The 22,363-nt window shown below is 44.6% G+C and overlaps 1 protein-coding gene across 3 annotated transcripts in view; it reads right to left on the reverse strand.

Moving 5' to 3' along the window:
* The window catches only part of KCNK12 (potassium two pore domain channel subfamily K member 12), a 28,674-nt gene extending 14,307 nt beyond the window's left edge, over positions 1-14,367 (reverse strand). For all 3 annotated transcript variants that reach the window (XR_007903976.1, XM_051783723.1, XM_051783724.1), the window contains exon 1: positions 13,976-14,367. Coding sequence is in view for 2 of the 3 variants with exons in the window: in XM_051783723.1 (XP_051639683.1) it covers positions 13,976-14,327 (352 nt within the window). In the remaining variant the exon portion in view is untranslated. The remainder of the gene's footprint in view (positions 1-13,975) is intronic.
* Between the last annotated feature and the right edge of the window lie 7,996 nt (positions 14,368-22,363).

The following is a 22,363-nucleotide window of genomic DNA, read 5'->3' on the forward strand; positions in this document are numbered from 1 at the left end:
GACTAAGTTCTTGCAGGATTTGTCCCCAAGAGATGGGGGTTACAGAACACAGACAGAGAAAGAAAGAGCAAGCAATTTTGTTTCACGTCTGTTCCACGCTTGCTTTACTTCACAGCTTTCCAACAGCCCTGGTTGGTCTTTATTGACTAACATGTAGGAACTAACACCAAGGAAGAAAACATCCTATTCTGAATTCCAAGTTTGGGTTCTGGTGCTTTCTTCAACCCTTTTCCACCTGTTGGCATTTCATTACTATTTCCCCTGAGAATCATACCTTTATATTTCACAACTGCCTCTCATCTATTCTATAGCTCCTCACCACCTAACATTCAGAAACAGTTGCCTTGGATACAGGGTCACAGCTGAGAGCTGACAAAACTGCTGTATCCAGTGCTTTTACCCAAGGAATGAGACTACTGCAAGTCAGTTCTTCCACCTGGCTTTGCATTTTCAGACTACAAATTAAAAACTTACTTTCCCTTTAACATTCTTTCTCAGCCCGCTTTACTAAAATACTGTAAATCTTTTTAGAGCTTTTCCACTGCAAATCCTTTAATATCAAAGTTGCTCTAAAAATCCCATTTGATCTCATTTAGATTAGGGTCTGGAAACAGCTCCTGAACAGTAGCAGTCTGCCTAGCACTGTACGAATTAAGACCTTTTAAGTTGGACCTATTTGATGTCTGAAGACATGAGGTACAACTGCAGTTTTTAGAGCTGGCCTAACCTGTATCATACACAAGCTCGTAGTCCTTGGTGACCCATGTACTGAGCAGATATTCCATGGAGAAAATGCTGAGTGACTATGCAATTAAGAACTGACTCCCATAAACATTCTACCCACTGATCGACCCATTCACCCATCCACCCTTGGTCATACCCATACACCAACTCAACATGAATAAGCAGGCAGTTTCTGGCATTTCCTAACTTTCTAAAAGTTATTTTAGAGACATTCCTTTAACATGCGGAACAGACTTGTTGTTCCCAAAGCCTACAGTAAATAGGTGGTCAGAATTCCTGTAAATTTGCTGTGTGAACCAGAGTGACCTAAACCAAGTGCGGGGTTTTTTGGGTTTGTTTGTTTTCCTAACTGAATGTTCAGTATATAAAAAAGTGCATACACGCACTCAGAGACTTTGGGAAAAGATGCCCAGTCTATTCAGTGACCTGAAACACCACCATGATAAACTTAATGAATGTAGTTAAAACTCATCCAGGTCTCTGCTGTTGCTCCTTGTTTCATCTCCATCTGTGAAATATTAGTGAGGTGTTTGAGATAACTGCTACTAAAAAGGAGCAACGCTGGCAGAACAGAACCAGGAGATGATTAATTGAACATTAAGGAGTTTAAAGGAGCTACAGGCAATTATTAAAGGCTTTCCACAGTACCAGTTTTATTCTGTTCACACAGGTTATTGGTTATCCACAGCACTGCAATGCGTAACATCAGTGAACACCAGAATCAATCACCTTCAGCATTTCTCTGCTGGACATGATTTAAACCACAGGCTAAAAGGTCACGGCCACAATATTCATTCTTCTTTAAAGTACATTGGTTTTAAAAAGGGTTAATAGAATTGTAAGCCTAAAATAACCCAAGCTTCCTTAGGAAAAAAAAGTGATTAAATTTGCAATGATGGCATTCAAAGGTGAAGTTAATAAAACAGTTGTTAGTTACCAGGTGCATTTGAAAGGTATGAAAAGAGACTAAGAGGTAACAATATTTTTCTGTAGAAATGAATGACAAAGATGAACCTAAAATTATTCCCAGCTGCATCTTGGGTGAGGACAAGAGACAGGGCTGGGCAAGTGCACATGCCCAGGGCTGGGAGGCAGAAGAGCAACTGCATCAGGGCAGAGGTGCTGGGACTCCCCAGCTTCTCTGGCAACCTGTGATTTCCACATGTGGGCAAGGGGCTTGAACTCCTATGGGCATCCATGGAGGGCAGTAGGATGTTATGAGAGGCTGCCTCGAGGGAACAATGCAAGAGGTTCCTGCAACAGAGAATGGTGTGATGAAGAGGGCTGTAGAGGTAAGCAGAGCTGCTGGTGGCTGTGGTCCAGGGATTGAACAGAGCAGTTGTGCTCTGGAGAGGAAATTTTGGAGGAGAGGTGGTGATGAAGGACCTCTTCTGCTAGAAAGGCAACAGGGGCAGCAACTGGAGGATAAGAAGCTGCAAGGAAATCTGCCTCATGAAATCCCCTCAAGATGGGAATGTGAAGCTCAACTCCAGACACAGAGTATTTACATGCAGAGGTGCTGCTGTGTGGGGCTGACACCTGGCCATGTCAGCAGGCAGGTGAAGAGGGGACCCCGTGCCTCAGGAGAAGCTGTCTTGGGTAACAGAGCAGGAGCAACATTTTTAGGGTGAAGGATATGCTGGCCCTGAGAGGAGTATCATCTTGATGGGGTCTAAGGCTTTGGGGGTGCCCCCTGAAATACCTTAGGGAAGGAGAGAGGACTAACCTCCTTCAAAACCTGGCTGCTCCTGAATGTTTTTCTCCTCCCTGCAGCAGGTTTCTCAAGGGTGTTTTTCTCCGCTGAAGCATTCTAGTTGAGCATTCCAAGAAAGACCTCAGTTTCTAGTGGGTACTCAGCAGGCACATTTGTCAGCTCAAGTGGCCTAACCTTTGTAAATTTGAGTGATAAATGACCCTTAAAAAGATAAGCGCTGGGACTTCAGCTTCACAAGCAGCAGCAGTACTCTTGATCTTTTCATTCACCAGAAGCAGGCAAGCCTTTTCCCTCAGTGGTACTGCATGTGCCTTTTCTGTGTACAGCACGTGAAGAAAGTGCAAAGACTAACTAAACAAGTCCACCCTTGCTCGCTACTTAATGCCACTATCCTAAAGACATAGCCCAGTAAATACATAAGGAGGTCTGGCCAAGCTTCTTTGGCACAGAACCAAGCCCAGGAAGAAGCAGAAGTGTCTCTAAATCAGTTTTATGGTTCCCTGGCTGGGGCTGGCTGCTCCTTTATATACCTTGTACAAGCAAATGGGGACTGACTTGTGCCAAGTCACCAGTGTTGCCAGCTGAGCAGCAGCTCTGGCCCGTGGTCTTGCTAAGCAGTAGCCCCTGAAGAGGGAACACATGGGAAGAGTCACAGGCTTGAGGCTCAAAATCTTTGACAAGCTTATGTTCAGGTTTTTTAGCTAATCCATCCTATTGCAGTAGAACATGGTTTCTAATGAGGGAGAGGGGACCTCTCCTAAAAGGAGATGATAGAGAATGAAGCTCAGGGAAGAATGAAAATCAGGAGTATGAATTCAAAATAGACAGAGAAAAAGAAAGTCGATTCTTGCTGAATTGACTGCATAGAGATGGAGGTGACCTGTGGTGCGACAATATTCCTTTTCTATCATCATATTGTTCACAAACAAACTGTCTTTCAATACTTAGGGTTTTATTGTTCTTATAAATAATATAATCTTCTTCTGTGCTAAATTCTTGGGGCCAGTCTCTGGTTTACAGTCATAAAAATCAAGACTGAAATTATTTTCTCCATTATATGCTTTCTTGGACAAATCTTAAGCAAGATGATGCTAAATCCCCTCTTGTTTTGTCAGTTACTCTACCCCTTGGCACAGCTGGATTACTCTAATGGCTCGTTAAGACAGAGAGAATAGGGGTTAGTGTTGCCTAAATTAGTGCTAAACCACCTCCCAAAGGAAAATGGGATGAGAGCAGGGTGTTCTTGCAGCCTGTCTCTTTGTGAATTATCTAAACTAGTCCAGAGCCGCTTCTTGTGGCTACCTCCACACTCGATGATTGCAGGGTCCTTTCTCTGGTTTGTTTTCTTTCCTTATCCTAACAGCTGGGGAAAACCACTTTGCTATAATCTTTTCTGAAATGGTGGTAGTGTTAATAATGGAAAAATATAGCCCACATGCCCCTTGGTTACTAAAGTACGTTATATTACTGTGGAAAACGTCTCCCTTATCTCCCCTAGAAGATAAGGGTCTTCAAACTCTTGCATTAACAGCTGTTGGGGCGGTGTCCAACCTCTGCTGCTCACATTCCAGGCTGTGGGCAGAAGCATCTGCCTCAGCTTACTGCACTGCCAAACCTCAGCTAAAACACAGAGGTTTCTGAGACACTATGAGACAGAAGAAACATACCTGAATTTAGAGTAACTATTTTAAAAAAATCTGCAGAAAACAAAAGTATGATAACCCAGAAATACACAAAGTGTGCCTCAGTAACCACGGATATACATGGAGGCATAGCTCATGGACCCCAAGAGTCACCAATTCCCTCCCTCTCTTGAGATGTGGCCAATATCTGAAGCCATACATTCCCACCTCCTCTGACCTTCCTTTAGTCTCCACATTCCAGGTTAACAAAAAAAAGCAGAATTCTCCTGCAATCGTAATTTTTCATCTTTTAAAGCTGCTTCCATTCTTATTTTCCTATGGTTGTCGAGAACGTTTTTTGTGTGGATGATCACGTAGCTAAGCAACACCCTAACAGAAAAAAAGCTTATGCCCTGTCATTTCAAACAGTGTTTCAAACATAAGCATTCACACCTGCTTTTGCTGTTTATTGAAACTTGCAGTTGCATTTCAGATGTCTGTGTAGACCCGAGGTTGAGCAATGTTTTTTTTTTCTGAGCTGCAAGGGAAAAAGAATAATGGTATTCAAATTTTGTTATGTTCTTGAGACATTATTGGCTTCGAAAGAATATTTGCACATGTACTGTCACTTCACTGCCAGTACATCTCACAATACTTCTTGTTTCAGGCTAAGAAACAGCATTATCTGAATTTCACAAGTGATCCTGGGCGTATGTCGTACTTCCCCACGTAAGAAGTCTCATAAAACAAGATGTCACTCTTAGGCTTTCTGAGCCTTACAGATGGGAAAGGCTGTTTCATGGTTACATTGCTGGCTTACCTTTTGAGAGGATTAAACAATAGACTTGTAGCATATTTTTCTTCTGCCAGTGGTGTTAGTGTAGGTAGGTGTTGAGAGAACATCTGTTTCTTGATAGCTGTGTCATCTCTTCTGCTTTATAAAGAGTTAGGCTATAAATATGGACTGGTGGGATAGAAAGACTCTAAACGTGAAAACATCTCCACTGTTTGGCTGTTTTTTTTCTTTTTTCAAATCTCTCTACAAAAATCTACCTGGACTTGTTAATGGTTTAAACGTGCCTTCATGAGCCCCTTATTTTAAAAAGTTCCAGCTGAAAGTAAAGAAGCAAACTGTCAAGTATCTTTTTGCTTGGGCAGCTCCTCTAATTCACTAATGAAGGCACTAAGATTTTTAAGTAACTTTAACAGAAATACAGTGTTGCAGAAATAAAGGGTGGCAGGACTGTTGACTAACCAGTTACTTCCCATTTTCTACTTCTGCATTAACTCTTCCTTCCTTAGTATGCATTTCCCTTGACTACTTTTTAATTTAACGATACTGAACAACTTTGCCACATTACCAGGGTAATTTTGAGCTTTCGATTTAATCTGAGATTTCCCTGGTCCTCACAGCTCTGCCAATAGCCCTTTTCGTAAATCAAATCATTTTATCAAACAGCTTATTTCTACATCTCTCATGAAAATCACAATTTGAATTTAAGACCTTTACACTGCAGTCATTTCCCCCCACTTCCACGAGTCTTAAAGCCAACTTGACTCCATGCACACTGAGCGTGAGTGACACTGTATTTTTTGTTTGGCCTCAGAAAATAAATATATTGTTTGCACAATGCTCAGGCTGAGCAAAGAGATGACAGAATGTTCAATAACGAATAACTGAAAGGATTTCATCTGGTTTTAACAGAAATATACTGGATTAGTTTCTCACCCAGTTCTCACATGGGCAAATTTGCCCTCGTTGCAGTTTCTGCCATGATTAAATTTGCCTGTGTTAGACTTGAGAATGAAAGGGAAACATATGGCCAATCACTTCTGATGGGGAAGAAGCTGCAGTGGTACAAGCTCAGAAAGGTTAAAATCCATTGAGAAATTACTGTGAGGCTACAACTGTTATCAAGGTAGTACTGCTTTTTTCATCCACTTACTACGGATTTTTAAACACGAGCAATAGCAGTGTCTCACTCACAATAAGTAATCCCATATGTTAACATCAAACCATTCAATTTCTTATCTTATTCCACTCCAAAGCTTTAATTACTTGAAAAGGCTGCTAATGCTTTGCCTCATCTAATGCAATTAGATTTAATTTTCATTCTACCTCTCATTTGATTCATGAGGGATTGCACTGAAACCTTCCAATGTCTAGGTGTGCCAGCCAGTGCCATCAACAGACCCACCGAGCTCGGGAAGATGTATTGTACACAGTAATAACGAGTGCTGGCAACAGCAGACCTACATTTGTTTTAGAAACCTAGTGTGCCAATAAAATGAGTAAAGCAGGATTTCCTAAAGCTCTGTAGACTGGTCTGCTATTGACTTCAACAGATGTAGGCTATTGAGGAGATATTTGATTTGCCTGGATTGCTATGCAACTGCCCCTTGGATTATAGTTCTGTTTGCTACTAAAGTGTTTCTATTCACAGGAGGTTTTTATTGTCACTTCCAAGATTTACTGTGCTTGGGAGGACTTTCACATTTCAAATGTTCACCATCATGAACCCTAATCTTTGCCCTAAACAGTCTTCTCCCAAAATGCCCTCAGATATGCACTTGGTGCTGACACACTACGAAAACTGTCTCTTTTGATAAAGGTAAGCAAGGCTCACGCAGATCATGGTCACAGGTTATGTTTCCAACAATATCAAGCTCTCTTCACTCTAAAAATTGCAGATGAAATGTTCCAAGTTGTTTTTTTGTTGCTCTAACCCTGGTGGTATTATGGCAAGAGGTAAAATTCTCATTCACTTCAATTGCTGCAAAGATACGGTAACAACTGCATTCATTACAATAAAGAAATGACACTGTATTTTCCAGCATAACACCAGGAGTGGGTATTGTTACATGACGTTAATTGCCAACAGAACTATCCTATAATTGCTTTCCCCTTCTCTCCACAATGAAGAGCAATTAAAGTTTGCATAAAAACAAGACAGTGTGCTGGCAAAGATGACCCATCGGTACAAGTGAGAAAAAATGATGAGGTGTGTATGATCTGTGTCAAACTGAAGGCAATCAGAGAAGAAAGAAATAGACCGAAAAAGAAATGGAGATCAATAGCAGGATTAACACAAGGGAAGAGGGACAGGAGCGATGAGGAACAGAAAGAAACTGTAAAGCTTTACTTTTGACATGAAAGACTGCAAGGACATCAAACAAATATTCAAAAGTTAATCAAGAAAACAAATCACCAGTAGACAATGGCATACTAATTGTGAGGGAGGCAGCAGAAGCTGTAGAAATTAAGAGTACCTGAGACAGGCAGGTGAGTGGGGAGTGTTAGATAAGCTGTAAGAGAAAGAAAGGGGGAATATCCCCAGGACTGCAAAGCTGGGGGAAGAGTCTAGGGACTGGCCAGGCTCCACAGGAACACAGCCCATAGGGTTTCAAGCAGGATTTGGATTTATGAGCCTGCAGCAAACAGAGCAGCTGATAAGCCTGGTAATTATGATCCCTCACTGCTATTACAGGCGCGATAACTGGTTTACAGGGAGGTTGCTCAGTAATAAGAGACGGACTGGCTGGAGCCTCGTGAGTCACCTCCATGGATGGGGAGCTGTCAAAGTGGTGTTTTGGCACACCAATGTTTGGTTTGCAGTCACATCGCCAAGCTCTTGTTAATGCATAGGGAACTAAAATACAGGTATTTGCTACCCAGAAGACTGAAGGCCAAATGGAATGTTCTGCTAAGCAGGAGGTATCTGCTCACTAAGCAGACACTGCTCCTTCAACTACCCGAGCTAGAGGGACCTTGAGGGCTGCACAAATGGAGAATTCATGATTACAAACTCCAATTGGTCTTCATTTTGAACCTGAACCACCACATAGTAAGTCAGTATAAAATTTCCCCTGACTTCTGAGATGTTGGACCATATTTCATGTGATGCTGGTGTTATAGACAGGCTTTGTGTTTCGGGTGGCTGCTCTGAGATGCTGTGGTGTTTGACATTCAGCTGGAGACCCCAGGTTTCAGTGTTCCAGCTGAGCACCTCAAACTCCATGGGCACAGCAAAAAGAAGTACGATTTGGTTGGCTGTCCTCGACTTAACTTCTCCAGCAGTAAAACAACAACTAGATCTCCACTGCACTGACGTTAGTGTTTTAAAACATTTGGTTTCATAGCTAGGGTTTAATATTTAAGAAATCTCTGAATCTGTTAAGAGTAAGTAATCGAAGATAACGTGCTCTGTAGAAATTACTCAGTTTAGATGACCAAAGCACAGTAATAGCTTCATTTTCTGTTGCTGGCATAACCCTACAAGGGCAGGCAAATCCTAAGCAGTACTGAGACTGATATAATATTTTCAGATTATTTTTTCTTTTAAAAAGGGCTTTATTTAAAGTACTGGGGTTTCTCCCTCCTGCCTTCTAGAACAAAACCCCCACAAATTTATGATCAAAATTATTTCATCGAGACCCTACAGTGGGGACACCTCAAGTTACCCGTGTAATTACATGGAGGTACTCCAAGTAAAGCTTCCTGTTTTTGTTCTCAAGGACAAGAAGGCAAGCTGTGTTTTAGATTACCTTCCTTCTCAGAGCACACAACCTATGCCCACATACTAATGAAATGCCTATCTGGTACCCAAAGAAGTTAATACTCCTATGCAGCTATGGCAAGTAGAAAATATTGTTACAGTGCCAGGTGTTCCTCTGAGGAAAATCACTGTAGGATCACTTCTCTCCACAGAAGTATGCTGACCATTCACCTGCTGCCCTCTGAGCCTCTTGCTCTCTGTTCCTTATCGAGACTGCCCAAGTGAGAAAATAACTTCCAGAAATCCACCAGCACATTGATTAAAACATGACATGCACCAAAGGAATCAGATCTGCCTGCAACACACTCTCATGCTGGCTGCAGACTGTATATAGGATGGCAAGGACAAATAACCTGACACAGCAGCTTAATGATACTGCTTGCTCTTCCAGCTGCTTTCTCATTTGGTTTTGTTTGATTATTTCTTAACTTTAAGAAGGTCAACTCTGGAGGCAACTCCCCCCTAATCTGAAGCCTCCCAAAAGCTGCCTGTACAAGCCTCAGGGAATCGCAGAGCAGTAACACTGATGCTGATCAGGTTTACATTCTGGTTTGGATGTCGCCTTTTGGATGCATTGGCTGTATAGACAGTGAGACTGCATTCATGGAGAGCAGAGAGCCAGAACCTCCCGTGGCTATGGTTCAAGTTCATATCCTGAAATACAGCAATGAAGAAGACAGGGCAAATATTCTTCCCCTTTAAAACCTTCAGATCATCTCAATTATTTGTGAAATTTCTTGCCAAATTATCCTATGAAGTGCCTGCTCTTGCAGGCTCGCTCCCTGGCTCCTAGCAGTGCAATCCAACAGCTGACCATTTGCTTGCTGAGCTGTCCAACTGTATTTTGCACATCACTTCCATTTAATTATCACCTCCAGAACAACTGGACCACCAGATTTTTTCACAAGACTACGCCAGAGGATATTTTAGACTTGAGTGGTTATGGTGCTTACATTGTGGAGCACAAGCAGAAATAACATGCTGAGTATGATAGATCCCTACAGAAGACCCAGAGAGAAGAAGCTCCAATCCAGCTGACATCCTAAGCAAGCAGAGAACAGCTCCCAGAAGCCAGTGAGATGGAAGAAAACACTGAACATTGTGTCTCTCATTTAAGGTAAGAGCAGAAGGTACCCCTCCCCTTTGTGTGGAGCTGTCAGTCCACCAGAATATTGAGTCATTTAACAGGATACCTCAGGGACAAGGAAAGGATGAACAGTCTTGCTCACTCCTACACACTGTGCCCTGAACACCTGTAGCCTTCACACAGTTTTGCAGAGAGAGGATCCTTTTATCTTTTCTTCCCGGGGCCCCTCTCAAGCACATGTAACCCAGACATGTTCCATCCCAAAACAGTCCGCCCGCAGTAATGGTCCTTTACAAAATATTATATTGAAAAATCACTTTTACAAATTGAGTACCTCTTTCGACTTCATTTTTTAATGTCTGGTATGGATTTCTATAAATCAATTATATCACTGGATTTATGAAACATATGTTCTTATACATAAGAAGCTTAAAATCCAAATTTGATAAGTCTGTGTCTCAATATGTTTTACTAGTGAGGCACCCAAGGTTTATTCTAACATTTAAGAGAAGAAAAAAATCTTGGTATAGAGTCTAGAGTCATGGACTGAAGTCAGAAATCCAGAGCTTCAGGCATTCCAGAGCTGCCTGATGTGCTAGGCAGAATGAATCTGTGCTCCTAGAATATGGGGAAAGATATGACTGATTATGCTGCAACACTTTACCAGGAAGAAAACTGGTCTGACTTATGCTTTTGCTTTCAGTCTTTAACAAAGTGTTCGGAACTGTCGATGGTTTGCATTTGGAGAAGGAAAGAAAAAACTCAACTGAAAAACAAAGTCTACTGTCACTTAGACCAAAGAATCAAGAATAAATTTCACCTAGCTGCCCCTTAAAGAAATCAGAACAATAACAGCTGCCTACAAAAACACTACCTTTTGGAGTGCAAAATAATGACTGAATAGATGGTGTGATCTGACAGCAAACAACCAGAAATTAGACTGAATAATTTTCTTACATAGCTCTGAAAAATCAAGATATGTCTAATGAAAATAGACTCATCATTTCATTATTCAAGCACAAACAATGCAATAGTAGAAAAATGAATGCCCAGATTGCTATCAAGAGGGTGTTTTATGGGCTGTAAGCCACTTGCTTTGTGGGTTATTCAGCAAAATGCTTTAATATTAAACTTATTTCATTTTAACTCTCATTTCTTAAAGATCCTACTATCATGTTTTTCACCCAGAGGATTTGACTGCATCCTTGTGTAATTAGGGAAATGCAGAACTGCAGCCAAGGAAGCACCTAATGACGGGGTGCTGCTCAGCTCTGCAAAGGCCCTGCTCAAGGAGGGTGGATGGAGCAGTTTTCTCCAAGCCTGGCTATGCCTAACCCTTGTTCACTCAAGGATGAAGAACTGGAGTCTTTTCTCCTCTGTTCAGCTTACACAAACCCCAGGAAAACTTGCAGCCCTGTCCCTGTGTGACTATATTGATGTCTACGTATAAAGGATTTAGTAGTTTTATTAAAACTGTCGAAAGCAGAGTGAGGGCTTTAAAAGACACAGTGAGATACCTGTAAGCTGGAATCCTCTACAGATAAGAACCTGAGCAACCTGAGGGTGCTTTACCCTTGACAGACACTGCATATACTTGCTGTTTGTCAAGCAGTGAGTAAGAAAGCTTTCCAACACGGCGCTAGGATAGTAGTGTGTTTAGCTGGAGCAATAAAGTTGTTTTGACACACTGAACTGATGAAGTTGTAGAGGAAGGCAAGCTGTTTTGACTCTGGATGTCTGGTAGTTCTTGGTGAGGTTGAGTAAAGACACACTTCTTGTCAATTAAGCATGACACGAAAAGCAAGTCAAATTGCTCTGAACCAGGACAATGTGGTGTGTGAGCTGACAGTGGAATTAAAGGTACTCCAGGTGGGTAGGTACATAAATGAGCTGGCTGGGAGGGGAAAAATGGACCACGAAAGAACGACTCTGGAACTGCTCCCTCAGGTGACATTCTGATGCCTACCATTTGGTTTCTCCCTGATGGGACCATGAGCCAGACAGCTTTGGGCACGTTTGACTAACAGTGCAGTTTTGGGTTTTAGTTGGACAACTACTTAATTCGCTGGATTTTTTTGCTTTTGCTGGGCAGAGCTGCCAATATTAACTGAATAAACCGTGTGGTGGAAGAAACCTTGCCCACGGAGAGGCAGTCAAGCTCACCATGGGCTTTGTCCCTCTATGAGCTGCAGCAGCTTGAAGAGGCATGCAAGGAGAACGAGTGAGGTGGGGGCAGCAGTTCCTCTTCATCTGCAGGAACTGTACCTGTAGCTGCTAAAAGCTATTCCAGGATGGAGTGCAACAGCCTTGAGGGGTAGGAGACACTGCTCCTGCTGCTCTGTACAGCTTGGCACCCCCAGCACAGCAGCTCTGCCATGGCCTTCGCTGTGCCCAAAGGCAGAACTTGGCTTCACTTTGAGCTACCTTCTGCTGCATCTCCTCACCCAAAGCAAAGCCTTGTTCCACAGCAGGTTCTCTGAACTCACACAAAGTACTGTAAGTAATCCAGGAGTAAGCACTAGCAGGTAGAATGCCAAGAGAAGGTACTGCTTGGGGAGTCCTTGTCATAACCTGGCCTTTGTTGTAGCTCAAAAAACAGTCTTCAGCCTCCATCTCGCATGTGAGATATGGGGGTATTTTTGGCTATAATGAGAGAGCAGTGCCCTGGCACCCTCAGTTGTGCTACACGAATAGGAGAAACACAATTCTTGGTTCAGCCATTTACAGTGGTCAAGAGCGGCAAAACCCCCTGCTGATATCCTCATTCCCTCTGCCCAGGTACAAATGACTGCAGATGGGGCAATGGAGATGCAAACAAATGCAAATGAAGAGAAACATTTTACATTTCAATAACCTCAGGGAGGAGAAGGCAGGGTTGGTGGGGAAGTGATGTGTTTACACATCACCTGAAAATTTCTCTGTTTGCTACAGCAGGTGTAAGGAAAGAGTGGGTTTGTTAAATACACAGACTTTTTCGTCCATCCATTCAGGTCAGTCAAAATGATCTTTTTTAAATGTATGTTCCAGTGATGAAGAAGGCCTAATGCTTAATTAAAATGGTTTTCTAGTGACTGGACTATTGAACATACTTGCAGAGCAAAAGTTAACTGAACTATTCAATGCAAAAAGTAACTACCTGACAACACTGCTGTAGTCACCATCACGACTCTATTATACAGATTAGTCACTATTGACAAAATATTTTCGAACCTAATGAATGTAAGTGCAATAATGAGCTGTGCGTTTCTGCCTCTCTAATAAAGGGGAAACACGACATTTATGCTCAGAAGCCCCAAGACAATTGGCTTGTTACAATACTTAAAATCTGTCAGAGTTAAGATCAGTAGGATTCTGTGTCCACAGGGACAGGATTTCTCAAGCCACAGCCCGAGACCAGCAGACAACCACGGCTTTACTTTGGCTAAATCTCCGATATAATAGTTCTTAATTGTGCTTTTAGAGTAAGAAATTTTAGAATAAACCCCAATAATTTTATAGTAAAAACATATCCTCCCCCCAAAACTCACCATTTGCTTACAAAGTGCTGCTCTTCCTGAACACCTATGGGATATTAACAACTGCAGCCAGCTGTGACCAGCGATACACGGAGAACGTGTATTATGCTACAGCTGGAAGACATACAGATTGCGTCTTTAGTCACACACACAACTTTGCCAACAGTTAAAGCCGGTACCAAGTTCAGCGGCCAGGCACCGCGAACGCCCGGCTCTCACTCAGCATTTCCATCAGCCCGCTGCTTTCGGGGCCCTGTGCCGCCTCTCCCGGTACCGAGCCACTCTCCCGGCAGGCACATCCCGGCGCGGTGGGGGCGCGGGCAGCGCTGCTCGGGGACCCGCCAGCCCTGCTCGCTCCTTCGGGCCGACTGTAAGAAACCCAGCCGCCGGCAGCAGAAGTTTAATGGGTAGGGACGGGACCCCCGACGCCGCCGGCCCGGGGCACCGACGGCCGGCGATTCTGCGAACCCGCGGGAGCCGGAGCGCTGCGGGGCGGGAGAAGCGCCGGTCCCCGGCTCCGCGCAGCGGGGCGGGCGGTGCGACCGCGACTCGCCGGGCTGGGAGGTGAGCGGGGGGACACAGGGAGCCGGACGCCCCTCTACTGCGAGGCCCCCGGTTGTCACAGCAACGCGGCAGCGCCTCTCCCCAAACTTTGGTCGCTATAACGACCGGGCCGCGGCCGCGGCATCCCCCGGGCGGGCGGTTCTGCGCCGCGGGGCCGTCGGGGCGGCGCTCACCTATGGTGGAGACGACGGTGCCGACGAAGTAGAAGGCGCCGGGGAAGTCCCAGCGGGGCCGCAGGGCGTCGACGCGGATGCCCGCGGCCATAGCCGCCTCGTAGCTCCGCAGGAAGGCGCGCAGCTCCGGCAGGCTGATGTTGAAGATGCGGCTGAAGTTGTGCAGGGTCCGGTTCCAGCGGAGCTGCGCCGCCGCCTCCGACGGGCTCTCGAGGGCCGAGAAGACGGTGGCGCCGGCGCTCAGGTACGCCGCGATGAGGGCGGCCAGCAGCAGGAACCGCCCGTTGTCCTCGTTGAGGGGCGCCAGGCGCCGCCGGCGGCAGGAGCCCGCCGCCCCCCGCGGGGGCATCATCCGGTGCGCGGCGCGGCGGGCGCGGCGGGCGGCGGGCGGCCCCCGGCGGGGGGCGCGGGCATGGGGCGGCGCCGCGCGGAGCCCGGAGCGGCGGCGGCTTCGCTGCAGGGGCCGCGGCTCTGAGTCATCCCCCGGCGGGGCTGCCCGCCCGGCTGGCGGCGGCGCCCCGGGGCCGCTGGGCTCGCCCGCCCGCCCTCAGCCCGACGCCCCGCGGCCCCGGGGCCGGGGGCTGCACCGGCGCGGGCTCGGCGGCGCGCCCCGGCCGGCTCGCTCTGGCCATGCGGGGCGGCGGCGGCGGCGGCCCCGCCGCGGGGGAGACGCCGCGGGGAGGCGGAGGCGGAGGCTCCGCGCGGCGCCCGGTCGACGGCGGGCGGAGGGCGGGAGCGTGCGGCGCGTCCCCCGGGGAGCCGCATCCCCGGCGGGAAGGCTCCCCCGGCTCCGCCGCCGCCGGTGCCGCCCGCCCGGGCCGGGCCGCCCGAGCCGCCGGTGCCGCGCCCCCGGGGCGCCGCCGCGCCCGGCCCGGGGGAGGGATGGGGCGGGACGGGGACGCCCTGCCCGGCCCGGCCCAGCCCTGCCCGCCGCTCCCCAGTTCTCCGCTGCCACCGCGGCCCCGGCCGGTGGCCGCCCCCCCGGGCGCGCCCGGGAAGCAGGGACACGGGAAACGCGGCCGCTCCCTCGCTATAGTGTGTGCGATGCGCCTTTGCCGCTGCGGGGGTTGTTTGGCTTTGAAAACATTTCTCTCGTGCCCCGTGCCAAGAGGGGTGTTTTTAACGGAGTTGGTGCCGGTCGGTGGAGCGCTAATTAATTAATTTTAGTCATTTCTAGGTGCGCGAATCGTTGTTTCTGATCTGACTCCAGATTTTGGGCTGCACAAAATCGGACCCAAGAAAATGATAAATTTTGGGTTCGGTGCCAAATGCCCATTCAATCTTAGCCACTGTATGAAAGGTGGCTTCCCCCGTTCCCCCCCGCCCCCCCCCCCCAATCTGGTGTATTCTGTCTTCGCTGTTTGCCTTGGAATAAACACTGTAGCCTTTCTTATCTGTTACGCTGCAGTAAGAACTGCAGTCCTTCCCTGGTAGACTTGAAGTAAATAATTACATTCGTATTTTTTAAATAAAACGAGAATTCACACTGATAAAATATTGCAAAGAGATGGGAGTGATGCCAGTCCTGCAAACGTGTGTGTAGGGGATGATAACACGTGTAGGAAAGATCTGGGCTTGGAGGAGCAAATCCTCCCCACGATTTACAGTTGCCAGTGTCAGTCTCACCGCAACGGGAGCTTGTGTCCTGGTTTATGGTTTTTTATAGCCTAAGTTCTATTTTTTTAATACAGGAAAATATTTGCTGTCTCTAGGTAGCTACTTGATGTCTTTTAGAAAAGGGCTATTTGCCATCACTAGGACTTCTCCATAGCTGTTCTTCACACATTTATTTCTTATTTTGGATCTGAGAGATTATGCTTGGCCATGAAATTTCACATTACTGGCAGTTATCTCTTGGCCACATCTGTAGTGGGAGAATTTCCTCCTTTTCTAGCAGACCGTTTATACTTGTCAGGTGAAGAAAATAGCTTGTGTTTACAACTATGCTTCCTAGGAAAAGGCCACTGATAAAATGTGAATACTTAGTTTACAAAGTACTCAAGTATCATATTTTGATAGCCACTAGCATGTTTAAACTTTGGGTTTTGCCACTATTGCTTTTGTGCTAAAGCATTTTTTTCAGTAGAAGTGAAAGTGTTTAGAAGTATCAAAGAAGATTTCCATCTTCTGTTGTGCTCAAGGCAACCAATACCACATGCAACTCTTAAGAAAAAAAGTGTCTCCTATTTCAAAGTGTCAGTTGTGTCCCATTATAAATACTAAAACTAAGTAAAAATAAAATAATTAAACCAATAAATCACAAACCCAGTAGCTGTGAGAAGTAATAGTAGATCTCAAGGGCAAAAGAAGCAGAAAAAAAACCTGGCAAAGTATATTTCAACTAATCAAAAGCCCATTGAAATGAGTGGAAAGTCTCTCATGGGTCATCAAGGGCTTAATGTAATAGGTCAGATATGGACCATTTAATGACAATGTCTATAGTTAGAAATAATTTCCACTCTGGTAATCCAGGAATGATTACATGCAATCCACTGTGCTAGATTATGTAAAACTAAGCTAATTTACCTGAACATGCAGGAATTTTGTTGCTGTAGATGGATATTGGGCTTTGGATTCCTGGTACTTTTGTGTTTGCAGGGGAAATGAGACTGGTTGGTTGGTTGGTTGGGATTTTTTGTTGTTGTCCTTTTATATTTTTCTTGTTGGAAATATTGAAAAAGGAGAGCCCAGTTTTCTGGAGTCCTCAGCAATTTCACCTACTGTGAAAGGTCAGTGATGTTTTTAGTGAGAAGCCAGGTAGCAAAGTTTGTGTAACTCGTATTCTCATCATGCTGTTCATTGTCCCTTCTTGGGTGATGGCAGGGCCATAGATGGGGGTGAAAAGTTATCTGTTTCCTTAGGTGACAGGGCTGAGTCTTTTCCAAGCAGTCGAAGCCGACTGACTCTGTGGTGGCCTCTCTGGAGATATCCCACCTGGGAAAGGATGATGCTGGTGGGATGCTGATTAGCTTGAGGAATCACATAATAGATAGGAAAGCATACCAGTAACTTTCCATGAAGAAAAAAAAAAACTAAGCTGAAGCAGCAAGGAATGTGGTTTAGCTGCTTCAGCATGGACGAGACAATATTTCAAGCATCACCGAATCATGGTTTCTAAGAATTCTAGCTGTTGACAGATTTTCAAAATGTTTTGACAACTCATTTCACTAAAATTTTTTTACTTGGAGTCTTGAAAATTGTCACCATTTTGCAAAAATACTTCAGATTTTTTTGGTTATAAAGGTAGGGAAAAAAAAAGTCTATTTTTTTGCATTAAAGTCCCACAGAAAATGTATGGTCCTTTCCAAAGTAACTAACTCCTGGAAAAGCTCCATTAGCTGTACACAAATCCCCCAGAGCTGCAGGACTGTGGCTTAAAAGAAGGTCATGGTTTTGATTGCTCTGATCCAATACCAGGATTTGTTTGAGGAAACATCCTGAAACTGCTGCTGCATCCCTACTTGGGCAACTCTCTTAAAGGCAGTTATATGGTTAAATGAATGATGTTTTAATAGATTTTCTTGATTAATTGAATCAAATCTCGAGGGATTTGGTGAAAACATCACTGTGTTTAAAACCATTTGCCTAGGATTTTTTTAAAAGCTGATGGTCAACTGTAAATTGGGTTTTATGCTCAAATTGAACCCCTGCACTGTGGGCATATCGTATAGATGGCACCAGCCATTTTGTTTGTCAGGAGGCCAGTGTTTGTGAAAGGGATTATTTTAATAATCCAAAAGTGATGTTTACATTATTATCTCAGTTGATTAGAGTGAAGCTTATGCAAAGAAATGAGATGCATTCATTAAATGTTTAATTAAACTGTTGTCTGAAAATAGGTTGGAATATTAAACATCCCCCCCTCATTATTAAAGAATAAAATTTAATATGGTATTTTAAATCTGTAACAGCCCAGTTACTGCTATTCCTTTCAAGGGAATAGTTATCTTTTTTTTTTTTTTGTGTGGGTAGAATCCTTAAATACTCAACCACGGTTTGACTAAGTGATTTTACAAGCAACCACATTTTTTGACTTCAGGGATACCAAGACCTCCACAGTTGTATTCTTGATTCCAAGACAAGCTTTTGCACATACATGTCCCCACTGACTTTGCAGCAAATATCTGCTGAGAAACAAATATCAAGTACATAATTTAGGAGCTTTTTACCACTATATTGCCATGGAAGTGTCCCAAGTATTTATTTGGAAGTGTCTCAGGCAGTTGGAATGTGAACATGCCATACAGCCCCTGACCTGAAATGTACAGCTTGTTTGGAGTAGCTGGACATACTTTCTACCTTGACAGTGACCAAAGACAAATAGATTTGTAACTGTTACTGCTGGAATTGATGTGCAGATGTTCTTATGTTGCTCTTTATACAGCTCAGTATTGGCTGTTTAAAGTAGTTTTTGTCTGTAATATGTGCCAAAGAAATTACTTTTCAATGAGTGGCCTTATGGTTAGCCTGGGTGCTCAACAAACTTCGTGGGCAATGAGATTGCCCTCTTCTTCAGTTGTACCTCCTGCTGGATTTAGGAGACAGTCTCTTTGGTATTACTCTAATTAAAAGAAATGGAAGAGGTAGTTGGTAGTCTATGCAATCAGGGCCTGGGTAGCACTGGGAGCAAGGGCTTCGGTCACAATCCACAATAGAAGTGAATATGCCTATTTTTGGAGGTAGAAACCTGGATACTTTGGGATAGAGGGTGAGACCTTCCCGGTACTCTACTTAGGTACAGATTGGGACAGTGAAAAATATACTAACTGCAAAGTATTAGGGGGAGAATGTGTGTTTCCATGGAGCCTTAGATGTTACTAATGTCTCCTCACCCTCTCAGGGCACTTTGGTAGATTTTGAAGCAAAAGACCAGCGTTGTGACCCAAATGGCTTTTTATATTCTCATGTCTCCCCTCTGAATTAAGGTGACCTTTCGGGGAGGGGAAAGAGAAAAAGGCAGGCTTGTAACTGGTCTTGAAGCCATGAGTTACCTGTTGCAGACAGATGGGTTGAAAACCAAGACATCTTATGGATTGACAAGCAGGTGGTCCATCTGGAGTCTTGGGATGAAACTGTTGTCAGGTAGCTGGGCTGTGTAAGCCCTAGTTGCTCTGTCAGTAACACTCTGTCTTTCATGAGAGCAGAGCTGAAGAAGCTGATGAGATGAACTTGAGAATCCTTTGGGAACCATATCTTGTACTCCCAATCTCAAAATCAAGTCAGGGTCAGAGGTAGGAGTTAGCCATGTGCAGGTTTTGATTTGCTAGTTCTCACTGCCAGGGGATGCTAAGCTGTGTCGAAACAGGAGTACTGTTAACCAAATAGGTGGGTTTTTTACTAGGAGAATGTTTCTGCATGTTTAAGAGAAACAGAAAACATTTGCTGTTTAAATCAGAGATTCCTGCATTCTTCCTGCTAATTTATGAATAGTTATGCAATGTCTTTTTTTTTTTTTTTTTTTTATTTTTCCTGAGGCCCAGTCATCTAACTACACTTTCTCACTTTCACTACTCTCACTCAGAGAATGATCTAATAAGCACTGGCAATTACATTCAATTTAAATGTGATGAATAGCCAATTTCCAAAGGCCTGATGCCATATAATGCTCTGAGCATCCTGATCACATTAATATGTTCTCACTTGCCTTTAATGTCAACAGAGGCTGGAGGCACCCTGCATCTTGTGCAGGTAGTTCTGTATTCAGATGCCTTCTTTTCCTCCCAATCTTTGGTGGTATGAAATTTTGTATTTTATGGGAAAACCTTCCACTCTGGTGGCTTATGCTCTTTCTGCATTAGTTGTGCTTATTTGTTTTCTATTCTTGCTCTGTGCGGGAAAATCTCAGTCAGTGTTTTGGCATGCAAAGGATTTTTAATACATTTTAATAATGGAAAGCTACTGTTCTACAGCTGAGGGTGATGCAGCTCTGTAATATTCCTGAGACCCTACAAAGGATAATTTCCAAATGCAGACCTCACTGTTGAGTTCATGTAGACTATTAGGCAACAAACCAGTTACCTTCTTGGGGTTTTTTTGGATCTCACCTTGTTCAGCATAACAGGAACCTGGCCTTTCAGAAGACATCAGCATTCTTCAGCTCTCCAAGCGAACAGCTGAATTCTTGAAAGGACTGAATGGCCAGTTAGGCATTTCTGCAACATGTCATTTCTCTTGACAAGAATTTGGAGGAAAGAGAACAAGCTCCTTGTAAACCTTTCTGTTGAGGTGAGAGAGGTGGCCCCTGTGTTCTGTAGCTGAGGTTTAGAGTGCAGAGGGGAGGGATGGATGGAGAGATGCATGGGTGGATGGGTGCAGAAACCCATGGAATGGGATTGGTGCAGCTCCTGAGAAATCTGCATCCTCCAAGTCCATGCATGCCTGTGTACCGATGAGCTGCAGGGAGCTTGCCAGGAAGGGAATTAATTTTAGAGTGTGATTTGGAAAATGATTCAGTTTAAAAATTGCTATTTTTGATGGGCTACTTTCAGCTGGGATCCAGTCCTCAGCATGTTCCCAGAAGTACTTGCCTTGCTGCAGCAGAGCGTGGTGAAGAGTGGAGGAGGAATGTCTGTCTGGGAGCCCGGAGTCCTGAATCTCGTGATGCTACTGAGACAACAATGATGGGAATGAGTCCTCCTTACATTTCATGTCCCTTCCTGCATTTGACAGGTGAGTGCTTTAACCTAGTTGGTTTGATGGACATGGCAAAGGTAACTCTCCCACTCTCCCTAGGGGTTCACTATGCTCAAGGGAAGGTGCAGGCATGTGGATCTGGAAATGGGGCTGCTGGGCAGACAAAGTTGCAAGACAGGCAAGTCTATATATCCTGTATATATAAAAGCCAAGGACAGCTTGAGAAATTGTCAGAAAAAGTCATGAAATGGCAAACAACTTTATCATGCCATCTGAAGATGTACTGTATGTGTTTTACAGACCCTGGGGCTACAGTTCCTAGAAATCTCTCCAGCCAGTGGCATCGAAATGAAACCTGCTAAGCTGACACTCCATCAGGATGAGGCTTTACAGAAGTTCAGGACAGGCAGCCTTTGATCACAGCACTGAAGAAAATATTGGCAATCCCTTTGGCCTGCCAGATTTGTTTTCTAGAATAAGAAGCTTCAGAGAGCGATCCTTGCTGATTACACCTGTCAGTTATCAACAGATAGGTCAAAATGTCCCTTCTGCCCTGGATTTGTCCCTCTTCTTTTTTTCAGGTACGTGCTGGCTGATGGTCCTCTGAGACCATTTACCCTGCTAAGCTTTTCCTAAGCAGGTTCCACTTGTGACTAGGCAACTTCATACAATTTGGTTTGTTCTTGAGGACGTGTGGAGTCAGTTGGTTGATCATCAATGTATCCATCCAATGTATGGCAACTTGTGTTGAGTGACCAACTTTACACAAGGTCTCATTTTCACTCCCTCCTCTCTCTTTTGTTGAGCATTGCTAAGAAGTGGAAGCATGGATCATTTTCTGAGTTGCTTCCCTGCTCCTGTTCACCTTCTGACATGCAGCAGGTGAGTAGCCCAGTGTCAGGCTGTATGGGAAGGCTCTGAGATCCAGCAAGAAGGTTCCTGAGGCAGCAAAGGGGTGCCAGTCCCTCTCTGGTTCACCTTGCACACAGCAGAGTGTTGACTGTTCCACTGTGTTAGAGGGGAAGAAATGATGGTAAAAGGGTGCATGACATTGTGCTGCTTAATTATTATTTCTTTTGGGGGGAATATTTGTGTGTGAAGAGACATTATGGTATGTTCTATATCTAAGAATGAGGCACATACAAGGAAATCAACATCATCTTTAGAGCAAATTCTAAGCTTCTCCAAGGAAGCAGAAGGTGAAGAGAATGTGATGGTGAGGAGGGCTCCCTTTTTCAGCTGTCCATTCTTGCTTCTAATGTGGTAACCAAACAGGGGAATGTATCAAGCTTTAAAAAAAAAAGTAAATTCTAGTTTGCTATGTAGAGGGTTTTAAAGGACCTTTCTTTACAGATTAAGGTTTTCTGTTATTTATAGCCACATAAAAGGTGTTTCATCTGTAATACCAATACATTCTTTATGCATGTTATGAAAGAAAGACAACTACTGTGCCACTGAGCATGCAAAAATGTGCCAGGGAAAACATTCGGGACCAGAGCCATTTTCGTCTCTGGTCTTCTTAGCCTGGAAATGAACTTCAGCCTCCCATTTTCCTATTTTTTGAGATGGCCACTGGCCATATGCACCTAGGCACTAGAGGGAAACAGAATGAAGAAGTTTGGCAGCATTTTGCAGTCATTTCACAAATGGGCAGTCAAAGTGGTGGAAAGGGAAAGTGATTAAACTTCTTGCAGGGGATTTATCCTCTGTAGGTATACTGTGACCAGTGCTGTCACTTTGGTTTGACACTGGGGT

This window comes from Manacus candei, unplaced genomic scaffold (assembly GCF_025592945.1).
Source record: "Manacus candei isolate 608988 ecotype Guabito, Panama unplaced genomic scaffold, ASM2559294v1 h1tg000017l, whole genome shotgun sequence".
In the NCBI taxonomy this organism is placed as follows: Eukaryota; Metazoa; Chordata; class Aves; order Passeriformes; family Pipridae; genus Manacus; species Manacus candei.